A 26,921-nucleotide genomic window follows, 5' to 3' on the forward strand; every position below is an offset into this window, starting at 1 on the left:
GGAAAAAGACAGAATATAACGAAACTGTGTTGTTTAAAGTGCAGCATGAGCCCAAATCCAATAACCAGTGAGGTAAACAATGTGTGTAAACTTATGAGAGTGTCTTTTGGGATCAGTTGGTATCATAAACTGACACTTAGCCTACGTATTTCTCAGTAATTTTTTATTGACAAATTTAAAACATACTTTTTTTTTTTAATACAAAATCTTACAGGATAAACATTCAACAGCAAAATACAAAATACACAGGAACAAGTTAATTCAAACATAAATCAAGACTAGGGGGGATTATATATACAAATAAATGAATACAATTCAAACTTTTCCAAAAGTATACATCAGGCAAATGTAAACAGACAACAATCTGGAGCAAGGACAAAAACATTCTACAAGGGCCAGAAGAGTAAAATATGTAATGTATGTAATCTTGAACCTTGAACAATCGCTGCTTTATGGTGCATTCAAGTGCAGTCGGAGAGTTGTGAAATGCACATGAACTGCTCAAATCGGAGCAAATACTCGGAAACTCGGGAAAGAATTCGGTGCCCGACTCCACTCTGTTTTGTTTTTTTGATTTTACGTGAATATAGGCTACTGAAGTGCGAATAACAACTTCCCAACTCCGAAGCTGGGTCCATCCCAGGAGCACGTGAATGCAGCATAAAAACCAGTCGGGAGACAGGAACTATTTACAGTCAACGATAGGAACATAACTGTAAATATTATGAACACAACGCGAGAATTGCATGCACTTCGCAGGACAATTTTGCATTGTCCTACGAAGTGCATAATTCCTACACAGCCGAATTTTGCATCCACCATCATGGGCGGTTCTAGGCAGGGGCCAACAGGGGCCAGTGCCCCTGTAACACTGATCTTGGACCCCCCTGTGGCCACTCCTCCAAAAGGAAGAGCCCCCCTAATAACTCACTGGTATTTGACTCAACAACCGGACTCACAATCTAGTATTAAATACTTTTACTGAAACAAATATAAATCATGGTATTTAATGATGGGTGCTATTATTTGGCACAATATATATATACACACACATACATATATATATATATATATGTGTATCTTTTTAAAGATATCATCTTTGTCTATTTTTCACCTGGGTTTAACGTTCCTCTCTGACAAAACAACTGGCCCCAGTTTGGCCCCCTCAGTAAAAGTGGTCTAGAACCGCCACTGTCCACCATTAAAATACTATGCTGCCGCATTTTACATCCACCTTCACATTTAATCTACTCTACGGACACTTCAGAGTCAAACACTGTTTCGTAAGGTAATCACGCAGGTTAATGAAAATGCTTCTTTTACCGATTCTACAGCACAATAAGGATACTAAAGGATTTAGTATAAACCTCATGTAGTTTTTCGTCACAGATTGGCGAGAATAAGAACCAGTAATACGATTTACCGATTTCAAAAACTTCCACGAGAGATGCATTTCTCATCATAGAGCTCAATAGTGACCGCCCACTTTTTCCGGTGGCTCTGGTTCCAGAAGTAAATGTCCCCAATGAAATCCCCCATTGACATTTCACAAAAAACTAATATCACAACGAGATAGAAGCCTTGAACCAAGCCAACCAGCTAAACCAATACTCGTGACAATAATACATTTGATTCGGCGCAAAAACTGCATCAAAATGGAGGAAAGGGTACAAGAGACTTACATCATTTTAATCCGGAGTCAAGAAGCACCTCTGATGCCAAACTGAAGGCTACAAAGTGCAAAACTCTGATGATGTCTGGTGAAGATGAAATATCTCCCTATGTTTCTTGTACCTGTCTCACAAATATTTCCTTTGCAGTGATTCAAGAGGCAGTTTGATGCATTTGCCTATAAAACCAGATTATTACAATACAATAAAGTATATATAAAAAGTGTTTACGATATCCTGTGCTACCAAGAGCAAACAAACTTCAACTCAAAATAGGGTAGGCCTTTTTAATGACATCAAGGCTATCCTTCTAAGGTTGAACTTTGGTCGTAATCTCTGTTAAATACATTACCAATTTTCATGAAATTCTTTATATAAATGTGTTTAAGACCCAACTCCTGACTGTTTTCATGAGTGAATCAGCACTTTACTGTAAATCCCTGAAGTAGGCCTACGAAGAAAATTGCAACAACAAAAAAACAGTTTCATATTGTTGAAGAAATATAATTATTAAAATAATCCCCTTAGCCCTCATGCCTTTATTCATTCATTTATACTTTCTTTTTTCTTGTGTTGTGCTTCCCTTCAAAAGAACTTGATTCAACTGGTGTCTTGAATGCCATACAGCCTATTGTAGGTATTTTAATAAGGGGAAAGGATAAGGTGAATACAACACAGACATGATTTATTAAAGTATCAAGTAAATCATCTGCATGAAGTGTAACAAGACATTCTGATGTACCAGCTCAAATACCCTGGGATGATTTATTGTCCCAATTGTCAAAGGCTCCAATGCTAGCCTACTGTATATTAAATATCCAGGGGGACAGACAAACTCTGTCTCACACCCAGGTGTTGACTAATTGGCTCTGATAAGGTATCATTTGTTCAAACAAGAGGATAAGGGAGAACAATACATCATTTCAATCCAGTCTAAGGCTCTTCGAGAGAGTCAAAGGCTTTCTGCATCCAGTGTTTTGACAACTTTAATAAGTCAAAAAGTTCAACACCTGACGCACATTAAAAAAGAAACCCTGTCTGGGATAAAGCCCACTTGGTTTTGGTGGATAATCCTTGCTGTAATTTTGTTTAATCTGGTGTTTTATTCAGATTTGTGATCTTAATCCAGGAGAGCGATGGGCCAGTAATTAGCAGGAACCACTGGAAGCTTTCCGCTGTTCAATAACTAACATCTGTTTGCCTCGTATAAAGACTGTGAAAGTGTTTTTTGTTGTTGTTGCAATTGAATCATTTATCATATCCTAAGTAGGTAAGGTGTTAAAATCTCCAGAAATTATTGCTAGAGATCCTAACTCATCTGGTCCAGGGTTATTTACACTGTAAAAAAAACAACTAGTTGTTATAAATTTAAACAGTTAATTTCCAGGCTGCATTAAAATTTTAAGTTAACTGAACTTAAAGCAAACACACAGTCTTGATTTAGTTCAGTCATTTTTATTTAGTTTCTGAAATTGCAAAATATCATTGCTTCTCTCTTATCCACACTTACCTCTGTTTCTTCCGTTTCCCATGTGGTTCCATGCAGGTAAAAGGGGCAAACCCATCACTTCCTGGGTATTTATCAGATTGATGATGTCATCGCTGACATCACTGGGGCAGACCATCTGAAGGGGTTTTATTTCTGAGAAATGTTTTCTTTCTAATATTTTTATTTCATGTTTAAGTTACTGGTAGAATGTCATTTAATTATTTAAAGTGCATTTAGTTGAGTAAATGATCTGAGGTTAATTTAAGGGTTTATTTAGAATTATTTGCTTTAAGAGAAAAGTGTAAACCCACTATTTGAATTGTGCTGCACTCATCGGCGGCCATTTTGTTAATGGGGCCGTCTATAAAACCATGAGGCATTTGTTCTTGCATGAGGAGAGGTGAGGATGTGCTGCCTTTAACATGTTTCTTAGTCTGATTTAATTGTGAATTAAGTTGTCTCATTTACATTGAACTTTTGTTGTTGTGTTAAGTTAACACGTGTTGGTTTAATGACTATAAATAAATACTCCGGTGGTTCAAACTGGAGTATCGTTGTTGCTGTTAAGATGGTTATCCTGTTTTGATCAGAGTTATCAAACCATCCTGCTAGTGATGGCGAAATGAGGCTTTGTGAAGCAATGAGGCTTTCCAGCCAATTGTATCGCAAATAGATTCATTACTCGAGGCCTCATTTAACAGTGTACACTAGTGACACCTACTGGTCAAAACAATTTAGAGCAGCCAAATTATTATTGATCACATCACATGCCACTGCATTACTGACATGTTATAGCAAATTGTACTACTTCAACCAATAATGATTCACGTGATATTACTTTATAACATACCTTAGTTAATATAATCATATTATCATTCGCTTATCTTATTTTTATGATTTCCTATCAAGATATAGCCTATGAAACAACAATATATATAAATCTATTGTTCAACAAGTTTGAGGATCTATGTTAACTACAAGTCCAGGAAAAAAGGAAGATTGAAAGAAAGCTCCTTAAAGCACACCAAGCACTTCACCTTCAAATCAAAATAATAAGCCATCGATAATAAACACAGAAAATGATGATAGTGACAGAAATAGTAACAACTAATGGAAGCGATTCAGCATGGCAATACATGAAAGCTTTGTAGCATAATGGTTATGGCAACGCCACATTGACATAGAGGTTCGAGTTCGGTTCCTGACACCAGCAAATAAACATTTTGTTTTAACGTTTACCTTATTGGGAGATGATAACTCAAAATGTTCCCAAACAGGAGACGTTTTCCTCTTTCTCGCAGGCTCCATTTCTCAAAAAAAAAATAGAACCAAAACTCCAACTCTCAACAACCAACTAACGCAAACTCACGAGGAGACGTGACAAGTGGGTTTCGCTTCCTTTTATCCACGACCCGAAACACAAACAAATCAATGACGTAGTTCTACTCGAAGTGAGGCCTCGTTTGTCATCGATGACGCGCTTCTCTGAAAATGACACGAGCCTCGATACGGGGCCTCGGCTGGAAATGCCCCTCCTACTCGACACACGCTTCAAAGTCTCGGTGTCAAACGTAACATCACTAGTGACACCTACTGGTCAAAACAATTCAGAGCAGCCAAATGATTATTGATCACATCACATGCCACTGCATTACTGACATGTTATAGCAAATTGTACTACTTCAACCAATAATGATTCACGTGATATAACTTTATAACATACCTTAGTTAATATAATCATATTATCATTCGGATATCTTATTTTTATGATTTCCTATCAAGATATAGCCTATGAAACAACAATATATATAAATCTATTGTTCAACAAGTTTGAGGATCTATGTTCACTACAAGTCCAGGAAAAAAGGAAGAGTGAAAGAAAGCTCCTTAAAGCACTTCACCTTCAAATCAAAATAATAAGCCATCGATAATAAACACAGAAAATGATGATAGTGACAGAAATAGTAACAACTAATGGAAGCGATTCAGCATGGCAATACATGAAAGCTTTGTAGCATAATGGTTATGGCAACACCTCATTGACATAGAGGTTCGAGTTCGGTTCCTGATACCAGCAAATAAATGTTTTGTTTTAACGTTTACCTTATTGGGAGATGATAACTCAAAATGCTCCCAAACAGGAGACGTTTTCCTCTTTCTCGCAGGCTCCATTTCTCAAAAAAAAAATAGAACCAAAACTCCAACTCTCAACAACCAACTAACGCAAACTCACGAGGAGACGTGACAAGTGGGTTTCGCTTCCTTTTATCCACAACCCGAAACACAAACAAATCAATGACGTAGTTCTACTCGAAGTGAGGCCTCGTTTGTCATCGATGACGCGCTTCTCTGAAAATGACACGAGCCTCGATACGGGGCCTCGGCTAGAAATGCCCCTCCTACTCGACACACGCTTCAAAGCCTCGGTGTCAAAACGTAACATCACTACATCCTGCTGCTTCTTCTTCTTCACTTCGGTCATCTCAGTAAGTTCCTCTCGTCTCTGACTCACTGTTCGCTATCTGTCCGGGGGCCAGTATCAGAAAGAAGGTTCAACAAATTCTCAGGCTGTTTTTGAAACATCTACTATACTTGAGTACGTTCTGATTTCTCTGGCCAAAAAGTCAGTCGATCATCAGACCAGTCTTCTCACTGACTGTTTCCTACACTGCAAAGCGTCAGGTCAAAGATTGAAAAGACGGACAGCAACGGCTATCTTCCAGAGAAATTTAATACACAAATCAGACAATTTAAACAGATATTGCAATCTCTCCTCCTCTGTATACCTATTGAAAATAAGTAATTTAACTGATTCTATAGGATTCTGTTAATAATGACTGATCAGTAACATACTTTTTCAGAAACTGATGTGGACGCCATTGATGTTTGCCTGGACGGACAGTTTCTGGTGGTCTGCGAAAGAAATGGAAACCTTCATTTGATCTCCTATGTAATATCACTCACCTCATTAGTTGTTCACCAGCACATGTTTATTTGGCAGTCAACAATACAAACAGTTTACACACTTAGTTTGATTTATTATATTATTATAAACACTATATATGTTCCTCTGTTATCTCATGGTGTTAGGTCTGTTTTTTTAATTGTGGTGGGATAATTCAGTGAAAGACACAGGATTTTGTTTTTCTCTTCAACTTTTTTTTTTTTTTTTGTTTTCTACCCTGTTCCCCCTGAAAAGAGGACAAATGCATCGTGGAAGGAACTAAGGAGGGCCTGCCGGTCCAGTGAATACCCAGGAAAGGCAAGCCAGCGATGAAGAGAAAGACAATGGCGCTTCTGGGGTGGTAGGAAGCACTGAGGGTGAAGGTAAGGAGCCAACTCTGTCAGACCTGACGTCCATTCTCCAGGCCCACATGGGTCAGCAAGAGGCCCGGGAGGCTGAGCATAATGAGTTAACTGCAAGGCAAGAACAGAGCTTTAAAGCACTTCAACATTAGTTTCAGCTTCTGCAGTTAGAAATTCAGGCCAGAACAACTCCAGTGCCTGATCCTCAGTTTCCTGAATCTGACCAATCAAATGTGGATTGACTACCATGCGCTATCCTTCCGCCCAAGCTGAGGCCTCTGCAGGTCCTTTTCACTCACACTATGAGCCCAGGTTGGATAAATTGTCTGATAAGGACGACATTGAACACTTCCTAGTCACATTTGAACGTATTGAACGCTACGTATTGCTGTAGCATGCCGGTGTGTTTTTCACTTAATACCACTCCTTACTGGCAAGGCTAGAGGTGCATATGTGCATATGGACATTGATGACTCTCTCAATTATGAAAGGGTAAAGTCTGCCATTCTTGCTAAAAATGACATTAACCCCGAGACTTACAGGCAAAGATTCCGCTCCCTTGACGTCAACCCTGATGAGAGCCCTCAAGGGTTGTATGTGAGGCTCAAGGAGCTCTTTGGGAAATGGATCCAGCCAAAAGGTAAAAGCATCCAACAAGTAAGTGAAATGACCAGCCAGCTAGCAGGCCAACAAAATCCTCTAGCAAAAAGCTAATTTGTTGTCCTTGTGGACTTGGAAGGCCATACTAAACCCATGTGCCCGAAAAACTCGGCTAAGATGACACAAATGTGCTTTGTAACACATCCTCACATTGAAAATTATCTTAAAAATGACTGTTCTATTTAAATTCTCTTAGGGCCTTGCTTGACTCTAGGAGTGATTAGACACTGGTACGCAGGAAGTTGGTACCATCCAACATTGTCAGCAGCAGTGACACCATCCCTATCTGTTGTATTCATGGAGAAGGTAGAAGGTCAAACTTGCCTTTTGAACACTGGGGTTGCTGATAATCTGCCTTTTGATGCTGGTCTAGAAGGAAACCTACCAGTTCTTTTTGATTTGTTGGAGCCAGAACAAAGTGGAAAGCGTAACGCTGTGGTAACCAGAATGCAATCCAATGAGCCCTCCGCAATTCTCAGTGCCCTGCCCTTTTTTCAATGAGGAAATGGAGACCACACCTGGGAAGTCTTGGAAAACCCGCAGACAGAGAAGGCAGGAGCAATTCCGAAAGACAGTGGTGAGCCACAAGGGTTTCAAGTTCAAGGTAATATAAGTGATATTCAGAAAACTGATCTATCTTTAGTCTGTCTTTTCCAGAAGGAGCCACGGGCTGAGCTGGACATCATAAGTGATGAGTATAGCCTGCAAAATGGCATCCTCTATCGTCAACAAGTCAGCGTTGCAGCTAGAAACACCACACTTGCCTTGAGGCACTCAGTTCCCTGGGCTGGCCACCTGGGCAAACACAAAACCACGGCTCGCATTATAAACCATTTCCACTGGCCTGCGTAGAGATGTTTGCTCAGTTTTGTGAAAGTTGCCCTCAGTGCCAAATAACATCTGCTAAAACACCCCCCAGAGCTCCACTTAAACCACTACCCATTATTAGCACCCCATTTGAGCGCCTTGGAATGGACATTGTTGGTCCTGTAGAGAGACACAAAGCAGGAAACCGTTATATGCTGGTTATAACAGACTATGCTACCAAGTATCTAGAAGTCTTTCCACTAAAATCCATAAAGGCAAAAGCAGTTGCTCTCTGTTTGCCTTGCAATGTAACACGGGGGAATTAAGAATCTCATCCGTCTGTGTTTCAGGATTATTCTCTGAATCGTTGCTCTGCATGGTTTTGTCAGTGTGACGTAATGGTAATATGTGTTTATGTTTTTGTCAACAGGGATATACAATGTGTTTTTAGTCATAAAGGACAGCCACATTGCAATACTTGCATTGGCGAAGGTCGAGACAGTGATCAAAGAGATTTTTATCGCAACCTCATTGTTGACCAAATTTAACATTAATTCCTGTTTTTGTCATCGCAGCCGTAGGGAAAAAAAATGGATGTAGGATCTTTGAAAGAGTTTAGTTGAGACCCTCTTCTGTTATTGCAAATTTTTATTTTCTGATGAGCAGAATTTTAATCCCACCTCTCAACACACTCACCTCCAGTCTCAAATAAAGATAGACTTCTGCTCGTCCAAGCATTACCACGTCGAGTGCTGCAGTACAGCGTTGATGTTCAGTCTGGGCCATGAAATCCACTTGGTGATCGGGTTCAGTGTCTTTTACTGTGACCTGTAATTATGACATTGGGTAAAAGTGAGTTACTGTGCTATTACGGCGCTTGAAAAAGTCAAATTTTCTATATCGCTTCTTCTTAGTCATGTTTAGAAGTTGAATATGCTAATGTTTCGGCGACAGTAGCTCAGTCTGTAGGGACTTTGGTTCTGAACTGGAGGGTCGCCGGTTCCAAAAACGGTGTGGACCTAGTCTGGAAATTGGTCTGGTAGCTGGAGAGGTGCTCAATAATGGAGTGAAAAAGTAATTTCTCCTGTCAGATTAATAAAGGATATCTTCTTATTATAATGTTTGTCTCTGATAAACATATAATATACTGTATACATATTCCTCAAATCAACACATGTAAGCCAAATTAATGTGTATGCCAACTAAAAGTAAAACCAAGAAAGAATGTGCAACATTTTACACATAAACACAGCAGAAATGAAGTATATCCTCTGTAAATGTCTCTGAGTCATGACTGACTACAATGAGTGAGAAGCCCCAGCTGTACTGTTTACATACGACCTTGCGTATAAAATAGTTTTAGTCTAAGACTAGAGAAAAGAAGAATAACATACTTGTTGCTTATTTGGATGTCACATAAGTGTGTTTAGATCACGGTCATTCTGTGTCAATTTATGTTCAATGCGAAGCTATGAGTTAACAGAGTGTGCTAGCATTAGCCTGCTCACACAACAATGCAGACCACAGGTTATTGGAGCTCCAGCAAAGGACAGTTTTGTCCGCCACTTGCCCTGAATAGTGCTTAATTATGGTGTTCTAATTGATAACTCCTTCGTGTGAATGCGAGTGGAGAGGGGTTGGAGGAGAGCGGAGGCTTCAGATTAGTGGAGGTGTGGCCAAACAGCAGTTTGTTTTGGTTTCATGCTGGTGCTCAAGGGGGCGACATCTACTGGATCAAAAAGTCACACATTCTTCCTTAAATTATTATGAATGAATTTAAATGTACGCTTTTAAGTAAAATCTTTCTTGGAAATGTTGGAGAGATTGAAAAGCATCCTGTATGTCTTGGTGTAGATTTTTATAACATTTATCTCTTCACATGGTGATAAAGAAAATGTTCTGACTCACTGGATGATGGACCCTCCATCAGGCCAAGATCTGCTCGCTCACACTGTCAGCGATGGCTTAATTCCAGGTACGCTCTTGATTACAAGTACAGTATATACATAGCTTAACACTTTTAATGCCCTTTCAACTCCTGAACATTTATTATGATCTTTAGAAACAAAAAGTGACACATTAATGGGCTCACGTTTTTGGACAGTAACTCACAGTATTGTGTTATCAAACCTTAAACGCAAAGGAGAGCGAGCATTTGCTGTTCAGGCTCCACGGCTATGGAGCGACCTTCCTGAGGATCTCAGACTTGCAACATCAGTATCTTCTTTTAAATCCCCTTGAAAGACTTTCATGGTGATGTTTTATTTTATTTGTTTTATTGCCTCCTTTTGTCAATATTTTACTCTCTATAGCCGTTTGCACACATAAACTCCTGAAAATATCTAGATCATTTCAGGAGGACTGCTCCAGAGATTCTCCTGACCTGGCTGTTAACATATGCTCCTCACATTGGAGGAATGTACCTGTCAGAAGGGATATTGAAAAACAAAGCAGCAGAGTCCGCTGTACTATGCTATAATAAGAATATTTGCCCCTCTCCCATTGGCTCGAGCTGAATTCTCCGGATAATATCCTGCTGTATTCTCACATCATCTCACTCAGACTTGCTGGTCTGGCAGGAGAAACTCTGGGTGAAGTCCGACTGAAAAATTTGGCTCTTTGCGTTCATACATTCAGCTCCTCCTGGAAATATCCTGGAGTTTTTCAGGAGCTTTCTGCAGGTGAAAGCCTTTTGTCTTCTAGTTTATCGATACATTGTTGTTTTTCTTTTGGGGTTTAATTGAGACTTTATTTTTGTGCATTGTTGGGATTTGTACGTTATGTACGCTGGTGTTTGATAAGTGCTTTGTAAACAAACTTTATGATTTCTAATGGGTGAAAGGGAGAATAACTAATAGAAACAAACCGTGAAACAGTTGCACAAAGTAAAAGGCCTGCTGGAAAAGATTGTGTGATGATTGTTTAATATTTTTTCTTTCTACGTTTGCTTTAAAGGAGTGAGGAAGATGGTGGTGGAAAATCTCCTGTATGTTCTTGACAGTGAGGTGAGTTCTGTGTGATACACATCTGGAGTATTTGAGCCTTTCTTTGTTGTCGTCTTTTCTTCTGCGTAAGGATACCCTCAGTCTTTGGGACCTTCCTGGTCAGGATTCACTGCTGGCCCGATCTGGCCGTTCATGACTTTGAACTCACCACAGAGTGCAGCTCTGCCTCCAGGTTGGTGTATGTATCAGTGATTTTAAAACAAACTACGGCTGTGATTTATACCGAGGAATGGGACTCAAATAATGATTCAATATCTGTTTCACAGCCAAGACAAAAGCCGCATGAAGATGTTTCCACTGACCAAACAAGACGACTGTCAGGTATTTGTACAAACGCTTTTAAAGAACTGTGATATGTGATTTTCACGAGGCTGTTCTGAACTCAACGTAAAGCTTTTATGATTTTTCAGATCAAATCACCGCAAATATGATTTCTGCCCTCGATGACTGTTGGTTACTCTCTGGATGTGTCTTCAGTCTCCTATCTTGTCCAGACAAAAAAAACATGGTAAACAATCAACACTTATTTCAGTGGTAAATGGATCTTGCATGCCTTACATGTAAAGATTTCTGCACATTTAAGGAACATATTTTAGTCCTTATTTCGCACACCAAGACGCCACAGTGCCAACATGCTCGTCCTCAGTTGGCTCGAAATGTCACTTAATAAATCCTTCAAACTGGAGCTTCTTGTTGTGCAGTTCTTGTTTTTACTTTCCTTGCCTGCTCAAGAACTACTCAAGAATGTGATAAAAGTTTTAACATGCTAAGCGGGTCTTTGTTTTTCTTATGTTTTGACAATAGTCAAAGAGAGCCGATTTCTTCTGTCGTCGTCAGATGCTTCACAGAGGCTTTGCCCGAGAACAGGTACTTAACTTTTATTTGGATGCATTTCTATGTTTCTTCCATTTTGTGAAATATTTTTATTTTGTGTTCACACTATATTATAAAATGCCCATTGTTTCACAAATGCTCACCTTCTCTCTCCAGATGCAGTCATAAAACATTTAAAAGCCATCCCTGGGCCGTCTGTGACCACCTCTGCTCCCTGCACTGTTTGATATTGTTTGTTCTGTTACACTAGTTATTTTTATTTATTTATAAGAAATATTAGAGTTATTACCATTTTATTCATGTTTGTTTAGAAGTATATTTTATTTTTCAAATAAAGAAATTCTGTTAAATATAAAGATTTATGCTAGTTTTCTTGAAGTCTATGATTATTGTCTTTAGTGGTCAGACTGTCTGTGATTTAAGGGGCAACCGCTGAAATCTTGCCTAGTGCACCAAAATGTGTCTTTAACGTAAAGGTAAAATATTATGCAAACTACACTTTACCATGATTTTCTTACTCTAATATGTGTCCCTAGTCTGTCTACAAACCCCCAGTTATTAGAAAAGTAAATCCTCTTCTTTTGCCTGCTCCACAGGGGTTACTGCAGCTAGGTGTTTGTTCTGCCCTCCGAGTCTGCCTCCACACAAAGATCTCCACACAAAGATCTCATGATGATAGAGCAAATAAATGCGCAGCCTTTGCGTGCAACTGACACATAACCACATAGTCTACAACCAATCACAGTAAAATGTACACATGCTGAGTGAGAAAGCTGTGCTTGTCTGCATGAATAAAAATGTCTTGCGATAAATTCTGACTATAGCAATGTGATTGTTGCAAATCCTTTCATTGGGATAACAAGCTGCACTTACTTGCGCAGCCCTATGGCCTAACCTGACCTTTGTTTTAACTTTGTTTTTCATTTTGTTCTTTTTAAGGAAGATAATTATGATTCCAAAGAGGTGAAGAATCTCAAGTCCTTGGTCTCCACCTCTGTCAGCTCCTGGACCTGCACAAGAAATACAACTATAGACTTTCACTTCAGTCTTTGAGAAGGTGTGTCTTTTATGAAAAACACAATTTACAATATAAAAGTGTACGACGGAGGATTAGGGCCAGGTAAAAAAAACTCAACTGAACCTATTATGCTGTGTAGGTTATAGAGGATGACATTAACGTTACACGGTTGATGTAGTGTCTTAAGATTTGTACAAACTGTTACCAAATTAAAAAAAAAATCACTTTGTGCGAGTTTAGAGAAAATTGAATGTGGTTATTAATATAGTTCTTAATCATTACAGATGCTGTTACACAGAATATAGCAGTAGAAATATAAAATATAAATAACATATGGAATGAAAATATGATATAAAGCACATAGATATAAAGTACAAGAAATAGTTTGAAGAATACAGCCATGTACTGAGCTCATGTTAATAATAAATGAGCTACTGTATGTTCTGTACTGAAGCACAGAGACTGTTAATGATTTAAATAATTCAGGTTATATTTGTTTCATGTTAAGATGAAGTACTATCCACAATAAACTGCTTAATTTTTCCCTTTCAAAATCTGAGGCAATTTGATGTGGAATATCATTGTGCAAGTGAGTGAGAGAGCTGAAAACAGCATGATTACAATAAGGTTTATCTTCTTAACTTTAAATAGATGTTGATTACCTGAATACTGTACCTTTTGTTGTCTGGGTAGTACACTGTTGAATTTATAAATGTGCTCTTACACACAGATGAATACAGAAAAATAGATGAGAACAAAACAATGATTTAATGAATAACTGATATTTTCTCTCTTTCTTTGCCATCCTGAAGACCCCTCACTAAAAGTCCATGTTCTCCTGGATCCATGTCACATGCTTGAGCTTCTTCTGAATGACTTTTCAACAGTCGAAGTTCTGGTGAGAGAAGATGGCCAGCAGATAAGGCAGCAGTACGTCAAGGAGCTCCACAAGCTTCAGGAGGAGGAGGAGGGTTTGCACCTTGGAAGACTGTATTCATGCTTCAGCTGTTCAAATAAAAATAGATCTCCTCCAAACAACTTGCATTCAAACCATTTTTTTCCCATTTTAAAACTATTTGTCCAGTTTAGATGGGAGAAGTTGATATTATGTGATATTGATCTGGGAAGAAGACTACATTTCTAAATCACTTTTAACTGTTTTTATTCACAAGTTATTGATCTTATTTACTGTCAGTGTATCTTGATTTAAGAATGGGGCTGTGTTTAAGGGCAAATTTTGCAATGACTCTGTTCCATCCCATTTTCAGAAATGAACTACATTAGTATTTGGTAAAAAAAAATGTCAAAAGAATAAAAAGTTGTGTAAAAGTAGACTTCCTTCCCTAAGCTATTGAATTGAGCATTAATGCACATTTTAGTCTTGTCATTTCAAATCTGAAATGTATACTCATAAGTAGAGACAAAGGAGTGCATTTATACAGAAATATTTATTTAATCTGAAAAACCACATTCAAAAAGCCTGTTTTTACAGCAGAGATTAACATGTTTACAGCTTGGTACGAAACAAACAAATAGGTGTGATTAGCTCATGTCTCGATCGACACGCTGTACGGGGGTCGTTTGATTTGATGAAGGATAAGAGTTATTCACAATAAGGCGTGTAGCTGACCAGCTTGACAGGCGGGTGCGGTGTAACGGTTTGTCAGGAGGTTTAAAACCCGCCTCAGCTCCAGTTCTCAGCCTGTGGGTGACATCACTCAGGCCATCTGGGGGAGACCTCCCTCGCAGCGAGCTGTTGAAGAGAAGCAACCGAAGTCCACCCCAGAAGAACCAACAAATGCAGATGTTGTTGAGGCTCAGGTTTCTTCCTCTGTCTCTGCAGCTCTCTGGGCACCTCGACGGACAAGTCACCAATAATCCACACTGTGTCTATAGGAGAAATACAAAGGTGTTCAATCAATGCCTCAGACAAGACAAAATGTACAGTTAACTACATGTGACAGCTCAGGGTGTTTTTTTGTTATTAGCCACATCTGCAGGAATAATATTGAACAAGGTAGCTGCAACTCATAATAATAGATGCCAGTCTTAAACACTATTTTTTAAGTTTTTGGTGTGAAGCTGACACTGTCCACAGACTCCATGACTTCACGGGGTTCTATAGAAAACAAATGTCTTATAATAAATACTAAATAATTATTTTTCAATTGTCATGTTCACCCACATCACTGTTGACATCAGTAAATATAAGACACACATTCCTCTTTTTGTCAGAACAGTAACATGAACTGTGTGCTTTGTAATATTGATTTCTTCTGGATGTTTTCATTCAGATATGTTTATGCAGATAAACATATTTATTTACAGTTTATGGATAAAACTTTACTAATGTATTGCTCTGCTAACACTGACAAAGTCTAACTGCTCTGACAAATAACTAATAACCATAATTGTATATTTAAAAAAGTGTAGTTTTAAGACTTTAATTAAATATTTGGGTTGAATATAATTCGTTTTAACTGTGTTGTAGAAAAGTAATTAAGAAAACATGACTAAATCTGCCCTGAAATCATGAAAACCAGAAATATGTCCATAATAATATTTGATCACTGGTATATGTTGAGTTAAATTTGAGACATAACTGACTGTAATCATTTTTGTGTCCTACAATTTGGCCCTCTGGCAGTGAGAATTAAATGAACGTTTGCCCTTGCTGTGACCAAAGTATCCCATCCCTGCTAAGGAATGCCTTAATTGCCTCCTCTAACTCAGCAACAGAGACAAGACTCGTTCCGAAGGTTTCTTAGCTTCTGTGGCAGAACTGAGATTAACTGTCTCTGTTGTTATGTAAGCAGAGAAATAGAGAAAATTATTGTTAACATCTTGTTGGTCTGTGAGTACGCCTTTCACCAGTTTTTGACTGTATTTTGAACAGCTGAAATATACATGAGACGCAAACTATTGAAGAGACAATCCACCATTTTTACACACAAGTTAGTCAACTGCTTAGCTTGTGAAAATTAACACAATCAGTATAAGTGTACTTTAAAAGAAAAGCAGAACACTTGGAAATACCACACTCATTTCTGGATGTAAAACTGAATCCGAAGCATCGGCCGCACGTTAGCTTAGCTCATGTTAACTTTCTTGAAATTGCTGAAATGGGCCCACAGTGTAGTTTGTCTCATAGCCTTAATTTAGCTTTTTATTTGTATGATTGAAAGCAAAAAACATCGCAGTGTGGTTTTCATTAACAAAGATTGTTATCTGTTTGCAAAGTAGTAGTCTATCAAAGCTAGGCCAACCTTTCTCCATTTTTATCAGTCTTGAAGCTAATTAGCTAAGCTAACTAGCTTCTGTCTGTGGCTTCACATTTAACATTTACACCCGGGTGGCATCAATCTCATCTGCGTCAAAAGAGTTAATTTCCACCAGGTGAACTATTCCTTTAACACGGTAGGGGCCTCTTTTGATTGTTGTTCATGTAGTTTGATTAAAGTCTTGGGTCAAAATAATGGTTATAGTTTGTTTCATGTCGTGTTTCTGACCCATATTAACACCAACGACATCACCACCACGCTTGGACCGCTTTCATGTCTTCATTCTTTATTCCACCCCTTTCCGGTAACATACAGCCTACGCTTTGTCTTAATGTCATTACTTATATCACCACACATGATGTACACTACACTCAGAATGACTATCCTTTCTTAGTATGCTTTGATCTCGTTATTATTACATGATAGTCTTGCAATATCAATCATCTCAGAATTGCTGTATCCTGATAGAGTCCCTGTGATTCCCAACCTTCACTGTATGGTGAGGGTACTAATGGACCCATGGGACAGGTTGGTATTGATGTAAACTCTGTCATGTACGTTTTTATCTTTACATTTTCATGGATGTTTTAATGTTCCCTTTTCATGGTTAGGGGTTTAAGACTTACCTTTGCAATGATCAATTTTGGAAGAATGACTTGATTTGGTTCAAAAAAACGCTCCATCATAAGGAAACGACGGTAGGAGATAGTAGAGTTGGACACAGCAGTAGAGAATCAAAAGAAGAAACGTCACAATATTACAAATAGCACATGAATTTTGTTTTTAATTAAGAAACACGGGGGGCAAGGGGAGCATCTTTTACACAGTGGAAATGGATGTCAGGCCGTCCTGACATGGACAATATTTCATGTGGTACAATTTTGTTCAGTAATCTGCTTTTTCCCCCCCTGCCGGTCAGAAGTGAAACAGTTCTTAAAATAAAAGTTCCCATCATCAGTAAAAGTGCACTTTTTCATATTTTGCAATGGTAAAACATCCTTTCAAAAGCAGTGGCAGTTTCTTGACATTGGGGAAAGAGTGTTCAGTGTATATTTGAGAAACTAAATCAGTTCTGTTTACTTCTGTATTTCTGCCGTCTTGGAAACCCATGAGGGTTGGGAACTCATGTGACACGTAAATAAAATACAATCAATCACTCACGAGCAGATACACACAAAAGGCACCCAACAGGGGGCGCACACACACTGCTTCAGTGTCCTACACGGGCAACAAGCAGTTGCTGATCATATCTGCACAAACATGATGAAACCTTTCTGTGTACATTCATATCTATTAGTCACATTTGTAGCCTAAGACTTTCTTTATTGAGTGAATAATAAGACCAGTTTCAAACCATTTTTAACAGGCAGTTCCAGTCAGCTACATGTGAACCTTTTATGGATCTTTATTTGGGATATTTGAAGACCTGTAACTCAAACATGAGGGGAAAAACAAGGGGGGGGGGGGGGGGTATGTGGGAGGCAATACACATTAACCAGAGGAAAGGAAAAAAGCAAGCGTGTGTGGTTGCTCTAAAAACAGCAGATTTAAGCCGTGAAACAAAAGTGATGGAAAAGAAAAAACAAATAAAAATGAAGCCACTCTAAGGATATTAATACAAATATTTAAGCTTAGAAAAATAAGAAAGGAAAGGTTTGTGAACCCCAAAGTGATCGTGCCTTTACAGTTTTGGTAGTGTGGTGGACTAAAGGTTGGCGAGCATGCTTTTCATGGAGCTACACGACTGGTCACGGCACCTGCAGGAGGTCTTCCACTGCATGTTGAAACAACCGAACACTGTCCCAAATACTGCTGAACACCGCAGAGACGACGAACACACAGAACCACCGAGCCTCCAGAGTTTCATAGCTTATTGTATTGTTGCTAAAGCTAGAAAAACCTGAAAATTAAGTAACATTTTTGGAGGCAGTTCTGGGTTGAACCCTCCTGAGGATATCGATGATGAGACAAACGCAACAAACGACGCGCACACACCTGGCTCCATCCTGGGCCTTTAAAATAGAGCGTGACAAATAAAAAAGGGACTAAGGCATGCAGTCATTAACCAACAAATCTAGTAGCATACAAACTTCACTCTCATTTGAAAGATGTACAGTATCTACCTGACTGGCAGATAGTTCAAACACATACAAACAATATCTTCAACAACCACACACATGGAAAAACACACCCTTTCTGCTCTTTAAAACGACTCTTTTTGAGATCTACTCAGTCACAATAAGGCTGTTGAGGCGACAAAATCATGCCATATTCATATAAAACCAACCTCAAACACCGTGCATCCCAGAAAATGTACACAACTGGATACTAATTAGACTTTTTTTAATTTTAAATCTAAGTAACCTAATTACTAAAAGAAACAATTCTACATGTAACAGAGAGCATGTGCTGTTTCTTCATGTCTGACGTTAGCACCAAAGTTTCTTTCTTTTTTGTAATTAAAAAAAAAAAAACAGACACAGAAGACACGTAAGCGCTGTGAATTACTTGCTGAATGATAATAAAAAAGAAACATCCGAGTTAAATCTCAGCACGTGACGCTTATTAACTTTGTATTTGACGACCTGAGTTGTGAGTCAAAGCTGCATGTGACCGTGACCGTGTGTGCTCCTCTCCCAAAAGAAAAATTAGCTTAGCATGCTCGTGCAAAAAAAAAAAAAAAAAAGTTCCTCTACAGAAGTGAAGAAAGAAGGCCGAAACATCTTCAAGTATTAATACAGTTAGGCCTGTTAAAAAGCCCCGGACACACAGTATTAGAACCCAGAATAAACTCCAGGAAAAGTAGAAGAGCAGTTATGGTTAGTTTGCATGTTTTCCCCCACAAATATAATATATATATATATTCATATGTATATAAATAAAAATTCAGTGCTGTAAAAACATCTCCAACTCCATAGGATCTGACCCATCGTAGAAGGCCTAATATGTTGAACTCTTACTCTTCTCATGGCTAAAACTACTGCTGGAAGTATGTAAACTGTACGGGTTCTCCTGTGTTAATAGTCCTTCATCGACAAACACTGAGGAAGAGAAGACTTGTTAATATGGTTTTCAATTTTTCTCTTTTTTGGTTTTACTGCACACAGAGAAACATATCCTGTTGTGTCATCTTGTTTTTTTTTTTGTGTGTTTTTTTTTTTGGTAGCAGCAAAGCACCAAGTTTGTGTCACCCTCTTTGTTTGTGTGTGAGTCTCTCTGTGTGTATGACATCACTCCAAAGTCTCTGTTTGTGTTTGTGTGTGTTTAGTTTGTGTGTGTGTGTGTTTTTTTTTAATGCAGAGATCTATGAAAAGCATGGCTGCACGTTGATGCCTAAGGCTGCGTGGGCTTGCAGGTCGATGGCCTGGGCGGGCTGCTGTCCCGGCCGGGCGTTCAGCAGTGTCAGGTTCCTAACGCAGCCCGTCATTCCCGAAGAAAACTTCCCTCCCGTCATAGCCACCATGTCCGGGGCTCCACCTGTCACATGAGAAAATACAACAGTGATAAACTTTTGGATTCACATACTTTTTTGTCACTTCAGGGACTCCATACTTTCAGCCCACTCACCAAGGTATATACTGCCTTTAGTGTTCACCATGAGGCTCCTGCCTTTAGACTGTCCATGCAGCTCAGCTTCTCCATCAACCTTGATGTATCCATCTTTCCCAGTTCTGCAGGAAAAGACAAGCAGGAGGAGACACGCTTGTTATCAGGCAGTGGACATGCATTCCTGCATAACGACATTATGAAAATCATTATGGTGCATCTGAAATCTTATCTGAAGTTAATGAACCAGAACATCTTAATTAAGTCCCTGATGTGTGAGGTAGTGTAGTAGTACTTGAAATCTGTCTCGAGACCACTTTTTGAAGGTCTTAGTCTCGTCTCGGAATCAAAAGCATTTTAAATCAAGACCACCACTGAAAGGCTATTTTTTTTTTTTCTAAGTTTTTTTTTTTTTTGGGCTTTTTGGGCCTTTTAATGGAGAGACAGGACATCGGATAGAGCTGGAAATCAGGGAGAGAGAGAGTGGAGAATGACATGCGGGAAAGGAGCCACAGGCCCGGATTTGAACCTGGGCCACCCGACTACAGTCTCCGCACTAACCACTGTGCCACCAGCGCCCCGAGTACTTTGATTTTTATCCCCCGGTTACGGCCGCAAACTTCCCAGTGTTATGATAAAATGAGGGACACGCCCCCTGCACAGAAGACGATGACTTTTTAGTGATAATTATGTTCTCGGTCTTGTCTCGGTCTTGCCCTGCCTTGGTCTTGTCTCGCCCTCTTACCACTCTGGTCTCGGGTATGTCTTGGTCTCGGTTAGTGTGGTCTTGACCAGTGTGAGGGTTATAATACTATGTAATCATACCTGACTGCTGTGATCTTATGCCATCTCCCGTCATTTATGGACTTCCTGGACAAGATTTCTGCCTCTCCGCTGCCCAACTGGTAGCTGGTTGTCACACAAATCAAGAGCACAACAACAAAATTAAAATGAGCTGACATTTAAATGGAATTGTAGTTGTAACAAGACTTCAGGGTCACATGGCTGGGTCACCTGAAAACAAGTTGTCCATTCTGTAGGCCGAGGCTAATGAAGTCCTTTCCTTTACCGTTCTCTCCGTGATCCTGGGAATAAATATTAATAGTCAGCAGAGGTAGAGGAGGATCTTTGACAGAATTTAACAGAATGTGTAGAAATCTTCCAACATTATTCTTATAGGTGTGACATCAAACCTGACACAAGAAGCCATCATGCAATAAATAAAAAACAGAGAGCTTTCACTTGGACTCAAACTGTTCTCCAAGAGTTTCTTTTAACATTTCAACCATGTATTTTTTTTGGCCACACAAATATGTAAAGTGGAACAGATATGTAATGAAACATGCCAAATGAATAAAGAGTGTCTCGTGCTTGAGTGGATACCTTTTTACTAGCATGCACCTTTCGCAAATTGCGTGCGCCATTGGTCTCCTGAGGAAGATGGAGGGTGTGTTAGAGAAGCAACATGCATTTATTTAGTGATGTCAGGTGGAGCCCGGCTCGCAGACAACATGCCCAACAGTGTTACAGACTCAGTGGCACAAGTATGACTGAGACAACGTGATGATGGATGCTGCTCATCAGCCAGTGAAACACTGAGATGGATGATAATGCAATACTCTGTAAGTGATTTATTAAAGGTTATATGTTAATTTAAAAAAAACATGAGTGATTTTAATGTCTTCACAGGTGAGATAATGGTGATTATTAGGAGTGCTGAAGTGCAATAGCAAAGTTAGGGTGAGAATAAAAAGATGCATGGGAGAGATCTGAGTACCAGGTTTAAGATTTGGATTAAACCATTGAGGCCCAGTTCTGTAGATAAGTCTCAGGACCTGGACTTACCACTCCCTGCCAAAAAATCAGGCCCTCAGAGGAGCCAGTGTTGATCTCCAGTTCAATGGTCTCTGGTGAGTCATGGGCACTAAAATAGAAACAATAATTGTACCCATGAGTCATGTTTTCAAATCCCCCGAATACTCCATGGGTTAGTGTGACAGTTACCTCCTTGGAAAGATGGATCGAGGAAGGGCAATGTATCCATCATTATGGAAATGAGCTGCATACTGATATGGAGAATCTACAAAACATAGAGCAAATGCGTAGAACAATTATTTTAAATGACGTCAAGGCTGCTGTGAACTTTCATCCCAGTTGTAATGGCGCCCTCCAGTGGCAAAAGCGTGGCAGAAAGAAGTCTTTGTAAGACAGGCTTCATTAGATGGTTTTTAGACAAAGAGGTATTCATTGACAAACATCAGGTAGAAAAGGATTTGTGTCTTCTTGTTGGTGTTCAAAGCAGAAAGAGTTTTAGTATATAAAAGAAGAAATGTCATATTATTCCTCTTAACACTGAAAAGTTTAATTTAAAAATAAAAAAATAGTAATGGAATTCAACCTAGTTTGGTTGCCTTAGGATCAAGCTTCGATTTACCATGACCTGGATGACTGAGAAGAACTTACCTAGACATCTTATGGGAGCTAATGTCCGCTAACTTTAGATATTGAAGCTAATATGAGAAAAAACGTTTTTCCCCCCTTTTTGTTGGTGTTCAAAGCAGCAAAAAATTTCAGTTCATAAAATAATAAATTATATATTATTCCTCATTACAATGAAAAGTTGAATTCCTTTAATACTTACAAAAATAGCAATTATTGGTAGCTAATGTTAGCTAAGTTTAGGTATGAGCAGGAAGCTAATTTTCTGAATTAGTGAGCTAACTTTAACTTCTTTTCTTGCTGGTGCTATTATAGGATATAACTTTTAGCATTTCTGAAATCAATTCAGTATTTTCTTTTTGGTTTACATCGTTAACTGTCACACTAAATATAGAGTAGCAGTAGCAGAAGGTAACATTAGCCACTATAAGCTAACAGACCAAGTACTTCTGTAGTTGCAAAACCTCTTACAGCATTATGTATTAAACCTTTAAGGATATTTTTTTTGTTTCAAATGTTAACTTTATCATACTTGATCATTTGATTTCTCTGATTTTAAACACATAAGAAACAAAATATCTCTGTTCTAAGCTGCCCAAACTATGTCACAGAAATCTATGTGCAAGGAGCTAAATGCAATTTTATAGAATAAAAATCTTCTTAGCTACTAAACTTGACTCCATGATGCAAACTCACCAAGACATGAACAAGTTATTTGTCATTCCTCACACACTACTTTCTCCGACATTTCACAGAGATCGAACTGAATTCACCATGGAAACCCGGCATGCACAAATACCACATGAATGAAAGAATGCTCGAAATACATCCCAAATCACCCGAACACCTTCACGCTGAGCACAGTTTAAGGTGTTAGTAACAGCCCAAATGAGTAGAGCGGATTTCATTTTCTGGTTTGGACAGTTTCCGAGAGAAAAAAACAAGTATTTCTGGTGTATTTTCTTGTTGTATAGACAGACATTCTTGAGAGTGACGATAACAGGGCTTTATGTTGTGAGTAGATTTCTTACAGGCATTGACATGACGATATAGAAAAACAAAAAAAAAGGGAATTCCACATTTCATGAAGGTACCAAAACAGGCAGGAACTAAAGTCCATCCTATTACTTTTTAGAAAATGCAGAATTCCCCTCTCCCAACTTTCCATTGGGGATAAGACTCTCCCAGTCACCAGCTGAGAACAGACACGTTTGGTTTGTTTTTGTGCTTGAACATGTGTTAGGCAAGAGGCGGTTCTGGTTGAGTTTGAAAAGGGACGCGGTGGGGCCCCTCGAGCGCTGACGGGCCCCTGTTAGTGACGTTCATGTCAGGCAGACTGAATATCGAGATACTATACCATTTGCCTCGCTATCTTCCAAATTCCTCAGGGCTGCGGGGGAGGAGGAGACCTGGCCTGTGTGTGCAGGATATATCCATGAGAGTGCAAGGGTAAGACATACGTAATCATTTAGGGTTAACCCTCCTAATGCAATGCTCGGGGAGGGAACTGTGATTTTACAAGGGTTTGAAAACTGTGGAAATGATATGGTCTGCATGTACACTCTACATCTGATATCTTTGTCCATAAGATGCAGATAAGTAAGAGATGTGGTGAAGGGAAAAGGCCTTTTGACAAATTGGTGTGATTATAAGTAAACAATACAATTAAACATTTTCCCACATGCTGTTCTATTTCTGGCTTTGATTTTGGGATAACGTCCGCTGCAACTTTAAGAGCTGTAAGAGAAACTACAGAATTGGCTGAAAATTAAGTAGAATCATTGTTATTATGATAGACGATTATGAAGCTAGTCGACTTACTTTCTTCACAGTTCAGGCCAGAGTGGTTGGGTGTACACAGGCACTGGCCATCGACGCAGCTGCCGCCGTTCTGGCAGTGAAGGTCGCTCTGGCACACGTCTCTCACCACCTCACAATGCTCACCTGCAGGGTCACACAGCAGTTTAAGATAAGCGGTCAAAGGTCAGTGGTAAAGTTCACAACAAAGGCCAGGGCGTGTTTATAGGGTTTCTGGGATAATACATTGAACACGTGCTTTTTTTTTAAACAAGTTAACTGAATATTATTCAGATATTTTTGAATCTGAAGCAGATCTCTTTAACTTTGTTTTGAACCAGATTTCATGGGGTCACAGCTCAGAAAGAGCTGTGAAAGATAGTAAAGTTATAAATGGAAAGAAGAAAAGGTGGAGGAAGTTAAAGACCAGATTTTGAATGAACTGCGTTGCAATAAAGAGCCATTTAGGAAGACTATAGTTGCAATTGTTTGAGAGATCTGAGAGCTGATTTGGAGTCGGGGCACTAACCTTCAAATCCATCCTTACAGAGGCACTGGTATTCATATTCAACACTCGACATGCAGTGTCCACCGTTCAGGCAGGGCCGGCGGTCACAGGGGCTGTCGTCCACACACTTGCGGATAGATTTGCTTTCTGTAAAGCTGTAGGACAAATCTAGCTTCTTGTTGTTGATGGAAACCTAAGCAGGTGGCATTCAGACAAATTAAGTTAAGCTACCAAATACACAAAAAGAAACTGACCAGCATCTTCTTCTTTATGACCGTGAGAACTCACCTCTCCTATACATCCCTCAAACATCTCGCTGACATTTGCAGGCTTAGGCAGGATGTCCATGTTGGGGACTCCTCCCAGGTACATGGCTGTGTGGATATTCAGGCCCTGGGCTTTTCCTGGAGATGTCTTCCTCTCCACCGGGCCTTGATCGACCCTCAGGTGGCCGGCCCTCTTGTTCCGCTCGGCCACAACTTTGTGCCACTGGCCCAGAGAAACCGGCTCTGGGCTGCGAAGGATGGCCTGGCCTGAAAGATGAGAGAGGGGTCCACACAGCTTTTTTAAAATGTGGGATGAAATGGCAGGTAAGAGCACCTCAAGTCAAGATCATCTTACTTATAATGTATGATAACTTGTGAATAGGAATTCATTCATTCATACATTGTTATGGAAGCCTTTACAAACACCTGTCTGTTTTTAAGAAGTGGACAAAGCCTCGAGATCTGAAGAATGAAGCCATTGAAGGAGTTCCTTTAACCTGTGTTCTTTCTAAATTCCAGCAGGGGGCGACTCCTTTGAAATGAACCTACTTCTAACTAAACTTTTTACCTTTGTATACATTTTCCTAATGAGTTAATTGTCATAATTGCTAGTTGTATATCTTCTTAAACATGGCATGGCGTTCATTTGGTAAGTTATAGTTCCACTGAGGGGGAAAGAGATGATAAAGCAGGGTATACTTAGAACATTGCCAAATTAGCACCCCAATCAAAACCACAGACAGCGCTAGTCCTTGTTTTAGCTGATATCTTTTCATCATTTACTAACTCCTCTTAAAACTCCAGCTCTTGTCCAAATTCAGTCACATCTGGCCCTCAAGAGAAACATCATGGTGACATCTTAAATGCCAAACATGAGGATATAATTGTACTCCAGAAATGAATTGCTGAGTCATGGAGGCTACATCCAGTTCTTATATAAGGTGCATAGCACATGTTGACATAGTATCCAGGGCAAATACATGACTAACTGTTTTTCATTGATGAATTACCTGTGCCCAGCTCGTATCTGAACTCTACATGTCCATCCACCATGGAGACGGCCACAAAGTCCTCCACTTTCATTTTCTTCCCCCCGCAGAAGAACATGAGACCGTCTCTTTCCAGGGGCTTGAACTCCAGCTCGACCCGCAGGTCATCGTGGATGTTGGTCAGGGGAGGATAGGCGATGTACGACTCCTCTCCATCGAACATTGGAGTGGTCACCAACTCCCCTGGTGGAAGTCAACCGAGAGGATACTGCATTAAAATTAAGATTCTGTATTGTATATTTTCATTTGAATATCTCAAAGTAAATTCCTGTCTCACCATCCATGCATTTGTTTCCAAACTTTCCGAGATGGCAGCGGCAGTCATAGCCCAGGCCATTGGGGCGGTTAATGCAAGTGGCATCCTGTCCGCAGGCCTCTGTGGGTTCAAGTTCAAACCGTTACAAACATCTAGTTTCAAGATGTTTTCATAATGGCATTGTTGCATACTACTTAAATGAATCCAGGTGCTTTGTTTTATCCATGTGTGGTCTGTTGGAGATCGTACCTGAGTGACAGTGAAGGGATGGGTGATGCTGGCAGTTGCTGCCTGTGAAGCCTCTGGGGCAGCTGCACGAATACAAGCTGGCATCCGAGTCCTCACACCTCCCTCCATTCTGAATAACAAAGTAGAAGAAATGATGGGATTAAACACAGGCTAGATGCTACAAAAACAAGAGGTGGATGGCAGATACTGACCTGGCATGGTTGGTCTTTGCACGTGGGGCAGTTTGTGACTCCTGTAGAGCTGCGGTCGAGGTCTTTGAAGATGACTTCCTCGCCCTGGATGACCAGCTGACGGATACAGCCTGCACACAAGCAATTACAAATAAGAAAAATCCAAAAAAGAAAAGGTATGTTCCCTCCATCCTTTACTCCTGATCAAAGCGTAAACAGAGATATATATTACCGACAAAACCAGTCTTAATGCCGGCAGTTTTGGCGAGACTAGTGTAGTTGGGGTAACCGCCCACATGCAGCTCCTCGTTCAGATCCAGTCCCTGGAACTTGCCCTGAAGAGAAAACAAATTAACTCGCACAAATAAATCGAATACACCTACGCAAAAGAGGAGTTACTTTTACGCTGACAGAAATACCTGCGAGCTGCCGTTGATCGGCTCCCCTCCGTCCACGATGATGTAGCCCAGGGTGCTGTTACGAGACAGCTCGACGGTGTGAAACTCCCCCAGTTTGATGGGGTTGGGGTCGCGTATGGAGGCCATGCCCGAGCCGACGTCAAACCTGAAGC

The 26,921-nt window shown here is 39.7% G+C and overlaps 1 protein-coding gene across 7 annotated transcripts in view; it reads right to left on the reverse strand.

The window, feature by feature from the left end:
- Nucleotides 1-16,834: 16,834 nt before the first annotated feature.
- Nucleotides 16,835-26,921, reverse strand: part of hspg2 (heparan sulfate proteoglycan 2) — a 103,192-nt gene continuing 93,105 nt past the window's right edge. For 5 of the 7 annotated variants that reach the window (XM_061057992.1, XM_061057990.1, XM_061057991.1 and 2 more), the window contains 17 exons: nucleotides 26,770-26,914; nucleotides 26,583-26,685; nucleotides 26,372-26,481; nucleotides 26,181-26,289; nucleotides 25,953-26,051; nucleotides 25,637-25,858; nucleotides 24,649-24,893; nucleotides 24,382-24,553; nucleotides 23,877-23,999; nucleotides 23,413-23,469; nucleotides 21,621-21,696; nucleotides 21,462-21,540; nucleotides 21,000-21,047; nucleotides 20,631-20,701; nucleotides 20,442-20,525; nucleotides 19,638-19,741; nucleotides 16,835-19,547 (listed from right to left, as the gene is read on the reverse strand). In XM_061057992.1, coding sequence (XP_060913975.1) covers nucleotides 19,375-19,547; nucleotides 19,638-19,741; nucleotides 20,442-20,525; nucleotides 20,631-20,701; nucleotides 21,000-21,047; nucleotides 21,462-21,540; nucleotides 21,621-21,696; nucleotides 23,413-23,469; nucleotides 23,877-23,999; nucleotides 24,382-24,553; nucleotides 24,649-24,893; nucleotides 25,637-25,858; nucleotides 25,953-26,051; nucleotides 26,181-26,289; nucleotides 26,372-26,481; nucleotides 26,583-26,685; nucleotides 26,770-26,914 — 2,020 coding nt within the window. In that variant the 3' untranslated portion in view covers nucleotides 16,835-19,374. The remainder of the gene's footprint in view (nucleotides 19,548-19,637; nucleotides 19,742-20,441; nucleotides 20,526-20,630; nucleotides 20,702-20,999; nucleotides 21,048-21,461; nucleotides 21,541-21,620; nucleotides 21,697-23,412; nucleotides 23,470-23,876; nucleotides 24,000-24,381; nucleotides 24,554-24,648; nucleotides 24,894-25,636; nucleotides 25,859-25,952; nucleotides 26,052-26,180; nucleotides 26,290-26,371; nucleotides 26,482-26,582; nucleotides 26,686-26,769; nucleotides 26,915-26,921) is intronic. The other 2 variants (XM_061057988.1, XM_061057987.1) reach the window with 2 other exon arrangements.

This window comes from Labrus mixtus, chromosome 15 (assembly GCF_963584025.1).
Source record: "Labrus mixtus chromosome 15, fLabMix1.1, whole genome shotgun sequence".
NCBI lineage: Eukaryota > Metazoa > Chordata > Actinopteri > Labriformes > Labridae > Labrus > Labrus mixtus.